The sequence below is a fragment of the Olea europaea genome, chromosome 1 (genome assembly GCF_002742605.1).
Source record: "Olea europaea var. sylvestris chromosome 1, O_europaea_v1, whole genome shotgun sequence".
Taxonomy (NCBI): Eukaryota; Viridiplantae; Streptophyta; class Magnoliopsida; order Lamiales; family Oleaceae; genus Olea; species Olea europaea.
Genome location: NC_036237.1, coordinates 17,052,453 through 17,069,452, shown reverse-complemented (window position 1 = coordinate 17,069,452; position 17,000 = coordinate 17,052,453). Strand labels below are relative to the sequence as shown.

Here is a 17,000-nt window from a genome sequence, read left to right as displayed (position 1 = left end):
AGGCGTTGTACTACCCCAACCCCACAAAACTTAATCATCTTCATTTTTCGCCCCTCACACCATACCCAGCACTGGAAGATCGTCACGATGAAGGCACTCACGGTCGCTGCGCGCACAACGACAAGAACTGTCGTGCATGATCTCTCTTCATTTTTTGTCTTCTACATCCATTCCTATGTTGTTCACTGTTGATGGTGTTGGCCGCTGCAAGTAGTGAGGAACAACCTCGATCTCCATCCAACGTCGCTGTAATTGGCGGCATTCTCCTTCTCAGCGATGTTGCTCGACCTAGTTTCAATCTTAGTATGGTCAGTAGTGTCACAATGACTCGATCTAGCAACGGAAGACAGGAAAACATGCCTCTATTTTGGGGGTGGTGTTTTTGGTGGTTTGGAAATGGTGGTGGTGGTCGTGATGACACCTGTTGTGGATTAGGGCTGCTAGAGGTGATGGTGGTGGTATGGGTTCAAATCTAGTTGGTGGTGGTTGTAATAGTGGTGAGGTGGTGATGTTGGTGGCTGTGGTGTTGCATTAGTGTTGGTAGTGGGATCTGATTTGTTGGTAGTGGTTGTGATATTGGTTGCAGTGGTGACGTGGTGGCGGTGGTTGTGGGTGGGACAGCGTGGGTAGGGATGTTTGTTGGTGCTGTGGTGCAGGCGGTGGTTGTGTGGTGGTGATTTGTAACCAAGTATTGGTGGTGTAGGTCTGTGGGGATGGATTTGGTGCGACAATTTGACAGTGTTTTTCTACAATGTGTTGATTTTTTTGATGTGGTGGTGGGGTTGGAAGGTGGTGATGGCAGCGGTGGTACTTTTGGAAGCTACAATGATGTGGTGGTCACAAGTAATGATAGTGGTCACAAATTATCTGGTTGACTGTGACCATTAAATTTGTTAATCTGTGACCAATAAATAATATGTAACCAATGAAAAAGATGAACTGTGATCAAGAAATAATGTGTGACATAAAATATTGTTCATCTATGACCGATGATTTGATAACTTCTGACTATATAATAAGTTTTGACTTGTAATATTTGTGATTTATGAACAATAATTAAATCGTGACTTATAAATTTTTCAATTTATGACCGATGAACAACCTATGACCTATAAAATTTTTGAATTATGATCGTGAAATGATTTGTAATATAAAATTTCTGATTTGTGATCAAAAAATAATAAGTGACAAGTTAAATCAGTAATTTGTGACAAAATTATAGATTTGTGATCTAAATATATTTAATTAATAAAATGATTAATTGATTAACTTATTTGTGATAAAAAAATCTAATTTTTGAAATTTAAAACTTATTTTCTTGATTTTGAAATATATGATACTTGAACTCTTTTTTATGAAAATTTCCTTAAACAATTAGCTTTAGGATTTTTCATATAATTGTTTCATGCTTACTGTCGTTGTAGGCCGTACTATAAAAATTAGAAAATGGTAAACATTCTTATTGACCCGTTTCTGCTGGGGTACTTTTCTTTGACAATCAATTATCGCATACTTAAAATTGCATCAGCACCGTTACAAGTTACCAGTCTCAATAGTGTAAGCATCAATCTCATATCACTATCACATTGTTCAATACAAGAAATTACATTTCAATTTTAGTTAATAATTTTACAATAATCTCACTACCACATAACTATTGCTTAATACTACTGAAACTAAGCCCCCGTTTGGTTCCCATCAATTTTTCTTTCATTACATTTCATTTTTCTCTCTCCTATTTTCAACTACATAACCTTTCATAAACTAATATTATACGTAAATCAAAAACTTTTTCTCTTTTTTTTTAACCACTCATTTTTAAATTAAAAAAAAATACTATTCCACCCATTTTCATTTCCACAAAATGGGGGCCAAATGGGACTGAATAACATTACTCAATTACACCATAGTTATTCCTTGTTTCATTGGATAGTTTTATTATCACACAGCTTAGTACATAAACAATAATTTGTGAATTGTAAATATTAAATTAATTTAATGATTGATTTAAAATGTAATTATAATCAAAATTATGTGAATTCTTTAAGCAGCTCTTGTCCTCGGCAATCCTCAATAATCATATTGAATACTCTTGGAGTTCTATATTAAAAGATCAACTTTATTAAAATGGTAGTCTAAATCCTTATATGCCGATTATTATTTGCGTATTTAATCAATGTAAGATTAATTCTTTAACAGGCTTTAACAATATTGTGTCACCCTCCACGGCTCCACCTGCGTAGAAATCAGATGGCATAGAAATCGTTTAATGGACTTTGACTTTGGTGGTTGGAAGAGAAAATTACATTCTCTAATATACTTCTAGATTCATAGCTGTACAGTGACAAGTAGAAGTTGGGAGCAATTTTTATAGACCAGATTTGCTGCTGGGGTAAAGATTTTCCAGCGTAATTGGAATGCCATCTTTTACTCAACAGCACGGTTTATAAGAAATCAGCAAACCTACAAATAGAAATTATTGTAAAACTATTCTTCATTGACCCGTGGCAAATTATGTTCAACGGAATTCTGTGTACTGGTCTTACAAAATAGCATATATTATGCTCTCTCTCTCTTTCTCTCTCTCTCTCTAAAATGGCTATATATCTTGATCCAAGCAATTCAGAACCTGCCATTATATCCCAAGAATCTCTCTTTCTCTCCCTATAGTTATATATAATGATTCAAGTAATGCTGCTGCCAAGTTGGGCTGTATTAACATACATATTTCTGATTGCACGCAAGGTGAAGTGGGCTTGGGAATACCTTCTTATCCAGTCCTTTTTTGGGCCTCGCGGAATATTCGAGTTACCAAACTATGTTGATGACCATAGTGTAACGTGTTATGAAAGTAACAATCATGACTGTGGGGATTCTTCCATCGAGTGTGCCGTTTGCTTATGCAGAATTAATGAAGGGGATGAGGTTATAGAGCTCAGATGCAACCATCTTTATCACAGTGTTTGCTTGGAAAGGTGGTTAGGATATGGTCACAGAACATGTCCACTCTGCCGGGATAACTTGCAGCCACCGCAACTGGCGGCAGAGCTCCATCTGCAGACGGAGGTGATACTAATCAACTTCTGCGCCACCAGATCAAGGGATGACCGCTGTACCTGGTGGCTTCGCTAAGTCTAGTAATCTGGATAGAGACTAGAGATGGATTAGTATAAATAAGAAGTCTGGTAATATTTGTGAGCTTTCTTTGTTTAATCCTACTGGTCTAAACTAGAGCAAACAGACACATATATGGTCATATGTACATGTTGTTAATGTTGTTTGTAATGTTAATGACAAAATGTTACATGGTATTGTCACAAGGGGAGTCTAGATTCTTATCTACTCATTGCTTTTATTTCTAACCTTAATAAAATCAAGGCGTGTGTTATAACTTCAACCCAGATCACAGCCCATCATCGTAGACGGCATCAAACATCAACACATTAAAAATTGCAGAAAGTAACGAAAAAGAACACCACCAAGTAAGTTCGCCTCTTTAAAGAGAGAAGGGAGTTCACTTGAATGAATTGTCTACATCTCCCTTTGACTACAATTATAGAACTGCCTTTAGCGCTTTAAAAAAAGCAACCGAATGTTATAAGAATGAACAATTATACGCCAATCCCAGTCAGTCACTCCATTTCTTTTTGTCCAATTGCATTCTTTTTTTTTTTTCCCCAAGTCTATACTTTTTGTCTAATTCACTTCATTTTTTCTGTGAGTTTTGAAAATTTACTATATTTCGATTGTCAATAAGGTGCCTGTCTGGGATTGATTAAGAGGAAATTTTACCATTTAAAATTTCTAAAGTAGCCACAATTATGGACCACATTTTCTAAAGTTACCAATGTAACCTCCAAGATTTTAAACTTGCCCAACAATGAAGGGCATAAATGACTATTGGTAAAATACTGAATGCATTTGAGTGGTCAAGAGTGTCAGGTCTCGTAGAAATGGTCCCATTCCAACAGTAATGAAATCAATTATTTGAAGAAATAATTGCTCCCAGACAGGTTCAAGAAATATAAGGACTGCTAATACAAAAAGTATTATATCCTTGATCGTGAAATATCGATTGCTTGTTAATGCTGTGAATTGCGTGAAAGTAGGATACTCTAAATTCAGGGGTCAAAGAGTTTTGGGGAACTTTTTTGATGGAAAAAAAAATGTGAAAGAAAGATCCCACTAAATTGATTAATTGCCCACTCTGAGATCCCAAATCACTTATAAATTCAAGATATCTCTTCAAACTACACTGAAACATAATAGAGTTTTCAACCGCCAAACTACAATACAAGACCATCAATCTGTAGCAAACCACTGTATCAACAACATTATGGCAACCAAAGTACACAATAATCTCACAATAGAGACTGATTTTAGATAACACTGTAAGAGACGAAGGCAATTAGGGTTAGAAGTGAAAGTCTTCAATTTATGCCGCTGTCCTTTCAATGGCCCTATGTGGAAAATTTACTTAATCATACACAGTTAAAAATAAAATAAATTTCAATTCCCACCAATGATATGCTTTTTATATAGATAGAAACTGTTATAAGAATTATACCTTGTCGAATTTTACAAACTCCTTTACTTTTCTTGAACTCAAACAATCATGAACTAAAATTCACAGTTGTTCAATTATCCAACCTCAAATAAAAATCTACACAGCGAATAAGATTGAGAGACCAAGGCTTTTTTTATTTTTTGTGTGTGTTAGGAAGAATAGTTATGTTCTCTACAGTTTTTCAAATCCTAATAGCCTATTAATATAAGTCCAAACGGGCTTGTCTCGTCTCTTAACTTAATACGATCCAATATTTAGTTAATCAAATTAATTATATTTGGTCCATAAATTAATTAATTCTTGACCCTATTAACTAGCAATCTAATTAATTAATTATCTAACACTTGTGAATTAAGTAATTGGTAAACCTCATTTTTCTAATTCTCCTTTTGTATGTGACCCATTAACTTTCCAATCACAATGTCTAACGATTGAATTATTATTTTGATTCAATCAAAATCGATAAATCAAAATACCCAATTTTTAATTTATGACTAATTCACATTTGTCGTCCCAGATTGACATCTAGCAATGTATCAAAACAATACATATGACAGGAAATGTAGAGTGGTAAAACAAAACTAAACATGTTCATTTACAGTGAAATTATAATATTTTCGTTAGTATAATCCATTAAATTATGAGATGTGAATATGTGTCAATCTCAATTATCGATCATATCTTTCTGTTAATCTCATATCTTTCATCCCGCTACTAAATCAATGTAAATAAAAAAACTCCATTTCGACATATGAGTATACTTTGGCAAAGAACATCATCATCAACTTAAATTAATGAAATATAGATCATAATCTCTTACTATCTAAATGTGACGAATCATCTATTAATCATTCACAACCTCTATATTAGCGAGTATTGGTAGAGCAACATATAACATCACTAAAGTATGACTGTCCTCTTATAAGACACTATGATGACCTTAAGTCGAAGGGCCAATTCTACTTCCGAATATTAGAAATTAACCACTAACACTCAAATAGTTATCCATTTTGAATCTCCTAAGCGAGTTTCCAATGTTTTGTTCTATAACAAAATATTCAAATGTTCATTTAAGTGTCACTACACTTTAGCATGTGAAATCAGCTACTTACTTCACAAGTAAGAAATACTACACGTGATGGTCTATCTGTGATAACGATATTCATATCTCGTTATTGCTTATATCCACGGATGATTTAAGATTCAGTCATATTGTTATTTATATCTCATAATCACAACTTCTTGTGATCAACAAATCTTTAAAATTTAAATTTACTGACTCTTTTATTTAATGTCATTTACTAGAATAGTGATTCAAATAAATAATAGATCTTGCCAAAATAAATACATTAAATATATTAAAAGTGTTTATAACATAAATTGCTTGAACTTAAAGCATAACACTTACAAACTCCCACTTACATTAGATCCAACCAGTCATGTATCTAATATCATAAGCGTCTACATGATGATCATGTTTATGCGGTGGCCACAGTTCATCAATGGATCTGTAATATTATTGTCTATGGGAACTCGCTCTATCTTCACGTTGTTTCTTTGTATAATCTCCTTGATGAGATGATACTGTCTTAGCACTTGTTTGGATCATTGATTAGACCTTGGTTCCTTTGCTTGTGTGATGACTTTGTTGTTTATTGTAATACAGTGGTATGGAATCAACAACGTCAGAAAAGTATTATATCCTTGATCGTGAAATATCGATTGCTTGTTAATGCTGTGAATTGCGTGAAAGTAGGATACTCCAAATTCAGGGGTCAAAGAGTTTTGGGGAACTTTTTTGATGGAAAAAAAAATGTGAAAGAAAGATCCCACTAAATTGATTAATTGCCCACTCTGAGATCCCAAATCACTTATAAATTCAAGATATCTCTTCAAACTACACTGAAACATAATAGAGTTTTCAACCGCCAAACTACAATACAAGACCATCAATCTGTAGCAAACCACTGTATCAACAACATTATGGCAACCAAAGTACACAATAATCTCACAATAGAGACTGATTTTAGATAACACTGTAAGAGACGAAGGCAATTAGGGTTAGAAGTGAAAGTCTTCAATTTATGCCGCTGTCCTTTCAATGGCCCTATGTGGAAAATTTACTTAATCATACACAGTTAAAAATAAAATAAATTTCAATTCCCACCAATGATATGCTTTTTATATAGATAGAAACTGTTATAAGAATTATACCTTGTCGAATTTTACAAACTCCTTTACTTTTCTTGAACTCAAACAATCATGAACTAAAATCCACAGTTGTTCAATTATCCAACCTCAAATAAAAATCTACACAGCGAATAAGATTGAGAGACCAAGGCTTTTTTTATTTTTTGTGTGTGTTAGGAAGAATAGTTATGTTCTCTACAGTTTTTCAAATCCTAATAGCCTATTAATATAAGTCCAAACGGGCTTGTCTCGTCTCTTAACTTAATACGATCCAATATTTAGTTAATCAAATTAATTATATTTGGTCCATAAATTAATTATTTCTTGACCCTATTAACTAGCAATCTAATTAATTAATTATCTAACACTTGTGAATTAAGTAATTGGTAAACCTCATTTTTCTAATTCTCCTTTTGTATGTGACCCATTAACTTTCCAATCACAATGTCTAACGATTGAATTATTATTTTGATTCAATCAAAATCGATAAATCAAAATACCCAATTTTTAATTTATGACTAATTCACATTTGTCGTCCCAGATTGACATCTAGCAATGTATCAAAACAATACATATGACAGGAAATGTAGAGTGGTAAAACAAAACTAAACATGTTCATTTACAGTGAAATTATAATATTTTCGTTAGTATAATCCATTAAATTATGAGATGTGAATATGTGTCAATCTCAATTATCGATCATATCTTTCTGTTAATCTCATATCTTTCATCCCGCTACTAAATCAATGTAAATAAAAAAACTCCATTTCGACATATGAGTATACTTTGGCAAAGAACATCATCATCAACTTAAATTAATGAAATATAGATCATAATCTCTTACTATCTAAATGTGACGAATCATCTATTAATCATTCACAACCTCTATATTAGCGAGTATTGGTAGAGCAACATATAACATCACTAAAGTATGACTGTCCTCTTATAAGACACTATGATGACCTTAAGTCGAAGGGCCAATTCTACTTCCGAATATTAGAAATTAACCACTAACACTCAAATAGTTATCCATTTTGAATCTCCTAAGCGAGTTTCCAATGTTTTGTTCTATAACAAAATATTCAAATGTTCATTTAAGTGTCACTACACTTTAGCATGTGAAATCAGCTACTTACTTCACAAGTAAGAAATACTACACGTGATGGTCTATCTGTGATAACGATATTCATATCTCGTTATTGCTTATATCCACGGATGATTTAAGATTCAGTCATATTGTTATTTATATCTCATAATCACAACTTCTTGTGATCAACAAATCTTTAAAATTTAAATTTACCGACTCTTTTATTTAATGTCATTTACTAGAATAGTGATTCAAATAAATAATAGATCTTGCCAAAATAAATACATTAAATATATTAAAAGTGTTTATAACATAAATTGCTTGAACTTAAAGCATAACACTTACAAACTCCCACTTACATTAGATCCAACCAGTCATGTATCTAATATCATAAGCGTCTACATGATGATCATGTTTATGCGGTGGCCACAGTTCATCAATGGATCTGTAATATTATTGTCTATGGGAACTCGCTCTATCTTCACGTTGTTTCTTTGTATAATCTCCTTGATGAGATGATACTGTTTTAGCACTTGTTTGGATCATTGATTAGACCTTGGTTCCTTTGCTTGTGTGATGACTTTGTTGTTTATTGTAATACAGTGGTATGGAATCAACAATGTCAGAAAAACTCCAAGTTCATTAACGAACTTTTTGATTCAAATAGCTTCTTTTGCTGCTTCAAAAGCAGCAATGTACTCGACATCTATTGTTGACTCAGCCGTTTTCTCCTATTTAGAACTTTTTCAACTAATCGCTCCACTGTTGAGAGTAAACATATATCCAAATTGAGATTTGCTATCATCCTTGTCAAACTAGAAGCTAGCATCAATATATCCATGAACTCTTAATTCATTTCCTCCATATAGCAAAAACACATCTTTAGTTCTTATTAAGTACTTAAGAATATTCTTAACTACTATCCAATATTTCTAACCAGGGTTTTCTTGAAACCTACTCGTAATACTTAGAGCATATGAAATATTTGGTCTCATATATTGCATCTTATACATGATAAATCCTATTGTTGATGCGTAAGAAATCTTATGCATGCAATTCCTCTCATCATGAGTTTTGGAACACATATCTTTTGAGAAGTGAATCCCATGTGACATTGGGCACTATCATCTCTTGTACTTTTCCATGTTAAATCTTCTCAAAATTTTATCCATGTAAGAAAATTAGGATAAGGCTAGCAATCTTTTATATCTATCTCTTTAGATCTTAATTCCTAAGATATAAGCCCTTCTCCCATATCTTTCATTGAGAAATTCTTTGACCACCACAATTTTACCAATTGAAGTATTGAGATGTCGTTTCTCATTAATAATATGTCATCTACATATAATAATAGAGACAATGCTCTCACTTATTTTTTGAAAACACACAATTCATCTTCATTTTCGATAAAATCAAAACTTTTTATTGCCTTATCAAAATGAAGATTCTAGCTCCTAGAGGCTTACTTTAATCTATAAATTGATCTATCAACCTTACATACTTTGTTAGCTTTTTTGGATTCAAAACCTTCGGGTTGTGTTATGTGCACTTCCTCTTACAAGTTGTTAAGAAAAATCATTTTGACATTCATTTGACATATCTCATAATTGTGATATGCAGCAATTGCAAACAAAATTCGAATGGGCTCAGCATGGTTACAGGTAAAAAAGTTTCATCAAAGTCAACATCTTGCCTTTGTTTGTAACCCTTTGCTACTAGTCTTGCTTTGTGTGTATGAATGTTTCCATCTACGTCGACCTTTTCTTGTAAATTCATTTACAATCTATGGGTTTTATCCTATCAAGAGGGCCGACCAAAGTCCAAACCTTGTTTTCATACATTGACTTCATTTCATATTGCATAGTCTCCTGCCATCTCTTTAAGTCAACACTTGACTTTGCTCCTGCAAAATTAGTATGTTCATCATCCTCATCCTTAAATAATAATACTTGATTAGTAATCATGAATTCATACATTCTAAAAGATTGAATGGTCCTACTTGATTTATGCTAAGCCAGAGTGTCCTTAGGAGCCTCTATGTCTAGATCAACAGTTTGTCTCTCAACAAGTGTACGATCAGAGTCAGGTTTATCTAATTGGTCAACAGTATCTATCGATTCGTGACTTCTTCAAGTTCTAATTTTTTCCCACTACCCTATCCTAGAATGAACTCTTTCTCTAGAAATATGGCATATCTTGAGATGAACACCTTTTTCTGAACGAGATTATAGAATTGATATCCAATTGTCTCTTTTGGATATCCCATAATATACCTTTACCAAATTTAATCTTAAGCTTATCCGATTCATTGTACTTCACTTAAGCATTGCATTCCCAAACTTTCATATGAGATAAGTTTGTTCTTTTCCTTTTCGTAACTTGTATGAAGTTTTGTCGATCAATTTAGATGGGAGACAATTTAAATTGTAGCACACATCAATTATTGCATGACCCTAAAACGATTTTGGAAGATTTGCATGGCTCATCATTATTTGCATCCTATCTAATAAAGTGTCATTTCTCCATTTAGATAAACCATTATACTTCGGTGTATGTGGTAGAGTCTATTGCGAGGGAATTCCATTCTCTTTTAGATACCTAAATATTCTCATTTTAGATATTCTCTACCTCGATTTGATCTTAGTGTGAGAATACTTTTATCTATTTGTCTCTCTATTTCGAGCTTGAATTCATTGAACTTTTCGAGTGCTTCATACTTGAACTTCATCAGTTGTACATAATTATATTTAGAATGATCATCAGTAACTATGATGAAGTAAGAGAAACCAATTCTAGGGATAATTAACATGGATCCATATACATCAATATGTATTAGCCCGAATAATTGTCCAGCTCTTTTTCCTTTTCCAGTAAAAAGGAAACTTAGTCAGCTTGCCTAATAGGCACAATTTGCATTTGTCGAATGATTCAAAATCAGTTGACCCTAAGTATCCGTCTCTATGTAACTTTGAAGTGCATTCTCATTAATATCATCTAGTTTGCAATGCCAAAAATATAGGTATTATTTAGATCATCACTTTTATGTCTTTTATTTTCTATACTCATAATAGACGATTCGGTATCAAGAACATAAATGCCATTTTGTAATACACCACAATGATACAATATCTCATCTCGATAAAACAAACAACAATTGCTCTTAACGTTAATTGAAAAATCATTCATGTCCAAACATGAAGTAGAAATAATGTTTTTATTAATAGCGGGAACAAAATAGCAATTTTCTAATTCTGATACTAAGCCCAAATGCAATGGTAAGAAGTATTTTCCTATAGCAAATGCAACAACTCTTGTTCCATTCTCCATACATAGGTCAACATCTCTTTTCTGCAATGGTCTATTTTTATTTAGTCCCTGTATATTTATATAAATATAAGATCCACATCTGGTATCTAGTACCTAAGAAGCTAATAAAGTAGAAATATTAACATCGATAACAAGTATACCTGAAGATAAAGTTTCAGGAGATTTCTTTCCCTTCAAGCTTGTGAGATAAGTCTTGCAATTTCTCTTTCAATAACCTTTCGCTCCACAGTGATAGCACGTGTCATTAGACTTGGTATTAACCTTATTTGCTTTAACTATTTTGTTATTGCTATTAGCCTTTTTTGTTGTTTTCTTAAAACTTTCTTAAGTTTTCCTCTTAGTGCCCACTACAAAAAAAATGGCCTTTTGCAATACATAAAAGGCAACATTTATTATTTAAATGTTGCTAAAGGTGCCTATCGTAACATTCTAACGAGTGAATGTTGATAAGAGTGTAAAATATGATATTTTTCCCTCTTAATTGTTGCATTCATATGATTATTTGATGTCAAAATACAATCATTACTCTTGTGTTTTGATCTCGGTCATAATTTGATGGAAAATGTGAAATTTGGAAGAAATGAGTAAAAAAGGGCCAAAGTGGAAGAAAGTGAAAGTTCAGGGACCAAGTTATAAATAATCCATAATGAGACGAGCGATGGAATGACGATTCAAGAAAGCTAGAAGTCAATTGGGTGTAATTTGAAGTCAAAAGAAGTGAAATATGACCATAACATCTTCACAAATCAATTCGCAATTGAAAAAGTTACGCACCGATTTTTAGCCTCATGTTAAGACCCATTTTTGACATGGACAATGATCGAACTGGAAGGTTACTTCTGAAGCAAAGTTGAAGCCCTTCAAGTTATCTATCCAACGCAACTTGAATGACCTCAATCGAACATCGGGAAGAAATGTTATGGCCAGAATACTAAAAACTATCCGACGAAAAAAAAATTGAACTATGCGGTCGCATAGTTCAAAACCTATGCGACTGCATAGAAGGGTCCAAGGGCCTTTTGGGCGGTACACATTTGTTCTATACGACTGCGTGGCTTTTAACCATGCAGTTGCATAGTTATCCTCCAAGACCAAATTTGTCAAATTCCTAAATTGACGTCATCACTTATGAAAACATGTTTTGACACGTTTCTTAAGCCCAACAACACTTTAGAACATTGGGGATTGAACTTGGACTCCATTTTTTCTCTCATCTTTGGCCAAGAAACTCCATGGAAAGCTAAGAACAACCAAGCGAAGTTACGAACGAACTCAATTTATATCAATATTTTAATGTTTCTTCATGAATGTGTTAGTATTCCTATTATTAAAATATTTCTGATATTGTGATTTCTTGTTTTTTCATGAGTACATTATGAAATTGATTTAATTTGTACAAAGTTCTTCATGGAATTAATCACGTTCTTTCTATTGAAGAATTGAACTATTCATTGAATGTCAATTTCATTTACCTATTTGTGTAATCCTTTACAATTTTATGCATATTTTATATGACTGTTTTTGAATTTGATTTCAATAGATTAAAATGATGTGTATAGTGTTGAAAATCTTAATCTTAGAACTATTGTCGGATCAAAGGGATTTTGTATGCCATATCTTCCAATCAACGCATTACGAATGAGAAATCTTTAATTAGGTAAAACACATAAGTGACTTACATTGATTAGGTCGAACCAATTGAGGGACTTTCGGTGCTTCACTATCTCACATTTTGATATTTAAAATATACTTCAAATTGGTAAATTATTTTCATATAAATTCATAACCAAAAACCCTAGCTTTTGAACCTTTGAACTATTTTCTCATCTTCTTGTGGATACGACACGTCAAAACCATACTATAATCATCGTGTTATACTTTGGGAGTAATCAAATGTTGCCATTTGTATATATAATTGAGATTTCGCAACATTTTTAAACATATGTTACTAATGTTGTCTTTTTGCAACGTTTATTGAGTGTTACAGAAAGTTACTCTTTTTGCAACATTTATTAAACGTAGTAGAATTTTAAACTTTTGGCAATATTTACTAAACTTGTTAATATGAAATAGGCGGTCTTTTTGCAACACTTATTGAGTGTTGTGAAAAGTTACTCTTTTTGCAATGTTTATTAAATATTGCAGAATGTTAAACTTTTGAGAAATTTTTTTGAAGGTTGCAAAAAGAAAAACTTTTCGCAATGTTTATTGAAAGTAAATTTTTGGCAAGAGAATTGCCCGATTCAATTCACACTCACAGACAATAAAACCTCACAATAACAAAATCCAAAACACCCCAAGAACCCTTGCGCCTCTCATGAACCGAAAAGCCACAACCCATAATCCTCGAGCCTCAAGCTTTGTCGTCGTGCCTCACACTTTGTCCTCGCGCCTCAACCATGTCTTCGTGCCTTATGCTATTATCAGTGCTGATGCCAATTGTCGGCCTGACTATTTTCTTCTCTGGTATGATGCCAATCGTTGCTAGTTGCTGCAGCAAAAATATACGTATTTTGTGCTTTCGCATACGTTAGTTAAGGTAAGTGTACAAGTCAAAGCCCCTTTTTTTCTCACTTTTCTTTATGATTCTGGGTTTCTCCATACACTATTTTTCACACTTTTTCCTTTCTAGGATTTGGACTAATTTATTGGATCTATTTGTTCGCTATTAGGTTTAGTCAGTAACTTGATTTCAACACTTTACACTTATATTTAGTCATGATCTCTTAGGAGAAATTGAATACTCTTAATCGGGGATTTCTTTATTTGTTCTTGTTTTGGATTTGGTGAGGAAAATAAGGACAAAGAAGAAAGAGCAGTATCATATTTTCATTATAGTTTTATGATGTTGGTTCGATTTGCATTTCTCTTTGTTAAGATTATGTTTATTTTTTTACCCTGCTAGTGACATTGTTTCAATTGAATAGTGATAACAAATTTGATTATGTGAGTTTATTTTGTCCAAATTTTCGCAAGATTTCTTTATATTTCTTGTTTTTATGCAAGTAAAAGATTAGCAAATTGAGGCCTTTAATACTGCATATGGAATTAACATAGGTGTTTGTTGTGTAAATTTTTGTTGCATTAATTGTTTTTTTTCTTTATTGTTTATGGTGGAATGATTTGGGATTAAAAGGCATTGCTTTACTACTCAAGCTGTGGCTGATCCTCTGGTCAATGTGATGGATGATTTGCCTTTGGTGCAAACTGGTAAAGGTATAGGTGAGTGTGAATTTCTTCAATGGTTTGTACAACAAGTGAGTAAACAACCTTTTATATTGTACCATGATTAATCAACACAGTTGTTTGGTTGAGTAAATGAAATAACACACGAGCTAATACGAACATCTGGTACTAACACCTGATTATGTTTTACCTTCTTCAATCCACTTCAAAATGTATTATCTTCTAGGTGAAGTTAGGATTTCATATTAAGTGGTTCGATTTAATTTCACGAGCCGTAACAAGAAGTCTTCAAGCATATTACAAATCAATTTTAGGTTTTCATGCAGCTAAGATGAGGGGAGCCTTATTTTTGAGGTCGGGGTGTTAATCCATTAGAAAGTTCAATAGTTAATCCTGTTTGGTTACTGTGAGAGAGAGAGAGAGAGAGAGAGAGAGAGAGAGAGAGAGACTTATTAAATGGAATGTTGTCTCTTCCCTTATAATAACTTGAGAAGCGTATTATGAAAGCAACGACAGTCATGTTAACTTATCATCTAGTTGCATATGTGGTAGAATGATTAGACTTTTGTTTTGAAGCTTAGATGATTCTGCTTATATAGTTACAATAGTTCTATGGTTTGAAAAATGCTATATAATATATCTTCTAATCAGTATTGTTTTAAAATCTCAAATGCAGTGAGGATGGTTTCTTCAATGCTATTATGAGCTTCCCCCAAAATTAATCGAACGGTCCTCCAACAGTGAGATTCACCTCGAAGATGTGGCATCCTAATGGCTTATATTTTCACCTATAATAATGCTTTGGTACCGTCATCAATGTTTTGTATTTTTTAGTGCATTTATTTGGAACTTAAACATGAAATGCAGTTTATTCAGACAGGAAAATTTGTACTTCTATTCTTTATCCTCTTGGCAAGGATCCAAATGGCTATGAGCTTGCTAGCGAGTGCAGGTCACCTGTTCATACGGTATGTTAGAAAATAATTCCTTCATCTCACAGTGTTGTATTATTAAACTAGTTAGATCTCATCGGCTATTAACAATTTTGGTCATTTGTAATCAAAGTGCCATTTTGGGTCATAGGCATGTCTTACATTATTTCATTTTTCCTAAAAATAGTTATCACATTAAATTCAACAACTTTTTTCATTTGTAATTAAGTGGACACAAAATATGTCATGGACTTTTGGTTGTTTACAAATTAAGGAAAAAGATTACAAAGAAAGTTGCGTAACTTTTGGATCTAAGCATATTGATTAGTCAATTATACATTGAGTGATCCTTATCCAACTAATTATTCTCATTAATTGATTGAAAAAAAAATCACTTTCATGTTATTGAAATTTTAATTTTTTTAATTATGTTATTTTTTTTAAAAAAAATTGGGGATTTATGCGTTCAAATATATTTTCTAGGCTTTATTTATTTTAGTTAATTTTTAATGGTTTATTTATGTATGGTGATTACAGATTACAACAAGAAGCAACTTTCCTCTTTAACATGAGATATACTGAGGAAATGACAAAAAAAGGGGGAATGGAAAGAAGTGAAAAGCTACTTATTGATTAGACTGTTATCTCTGCTACTGATGCCAAACTCAGAGACTCGCAACTATAGCATGTAAGAACATCACTGCAAGGATATAATAGGGTTTGTGTAATTTTTTCTTTTTTGGAAAAATGTATCGAATTTTTAAGTACTTCAGAATTTTGGATCTCGATTTGTTAATATTGCTACATTTTGGAGTATTAATAATGATTATTGGAGTTGTTTGATATTATTATCTTTTATCTTGTTTTGTAGTTGATTTGTATAAATTGCTCTACAAATAAAAAAATATAAAATGAAAAAAAATGCAAAATGACCTATGGCAACAGTCCTCAAAACGTTTTCAAAAATAAGGATATAATCATAGAAAAAAGGCAAAAAATGTTGCAAAAATGTTATTTGCAATACTGAAAAAATGTTGCGAAAAGGTTTTTCGTAGCATTTGAAAAACATTGTAAAAAGTTATTCGCAACACTTAAAAAATGTTGCAAAAAGGTTATTCGCAACGTTCAAAAAATGTTGCAAAAAAGTTATTCGCAACACTTAAAAAACGTTGCAAAAATGTTGTTCGCAATGTTTGAAAAATGTTGTAAAAAGGTTATTCGCAATTTTAAATGTTACTGTATCCGTCTACTCTACGGCAACAACGAAATTCGCAACATATATCTGAACGTTGCAAAAGAGTTTTGGCAATGTTTTTTTAACGTCGCAAAAAGTTATTTTTGTTTTAGAGGCCTTTGGAAGATTGAATGACTAAGACATGCCCACTAACAGCTTTGACATTGGACTCAACAATTTTAAGCATTTTCTGCAACTCGAGGAGTGTGCATTCGAGCTTATTCATGTTTAAGTTTATGATGAACTGTGAATAACTCTCCAATAGAGATTGCAGAATTAATTCAATACTTAGCCCTTGTTTGAGCCCCATTCTTTTAAAAATTCATTTTTTCAAAATTTATTTTCAACCACACATTCTTCGAGTAAATGATATTATATGCATACCCGAAATTTTTTATTAATTTTTGACCATACATTCTCTATCAATCTACTATTCAAAATGCATTCTTTCTCTCAAAATGAGGCTCAAACAAGGGA

At 32.6% G+C, this 17,000-nt stretch overlaps 1 protein-coding gene across 1 annotated transcript; it reads left to right on the top strand.

The window, feature by feature from the left end:
* The first annotated feature begins 2,679 nt into the window (after positions 1-2,679).
* Positions 2,680-3,132, top strand: LOC111405146 (RING-H2 finger protein ATL30-like). The gene has a single exon (XM_023033908.1). The coding sequence runs from the start codon at positions 2,680-2,682 to the stop codon at positions 3,130-3,132; it is 453 nt and encodes a 150-aa protein (XP_022889676.1).
* The last annotated feature ends 13,868 nt before the right edge of the window (positions 3,133-17,000 follow it).

Coding starts and splice junctions, on each gene's coding strand:
- LOC111405146 (XM_023033908.1), top strand. CDS start 2,680: ATGATTCAAGTAATGCTGCTGCCAAGTTGGGCTGTATTAACATACATA.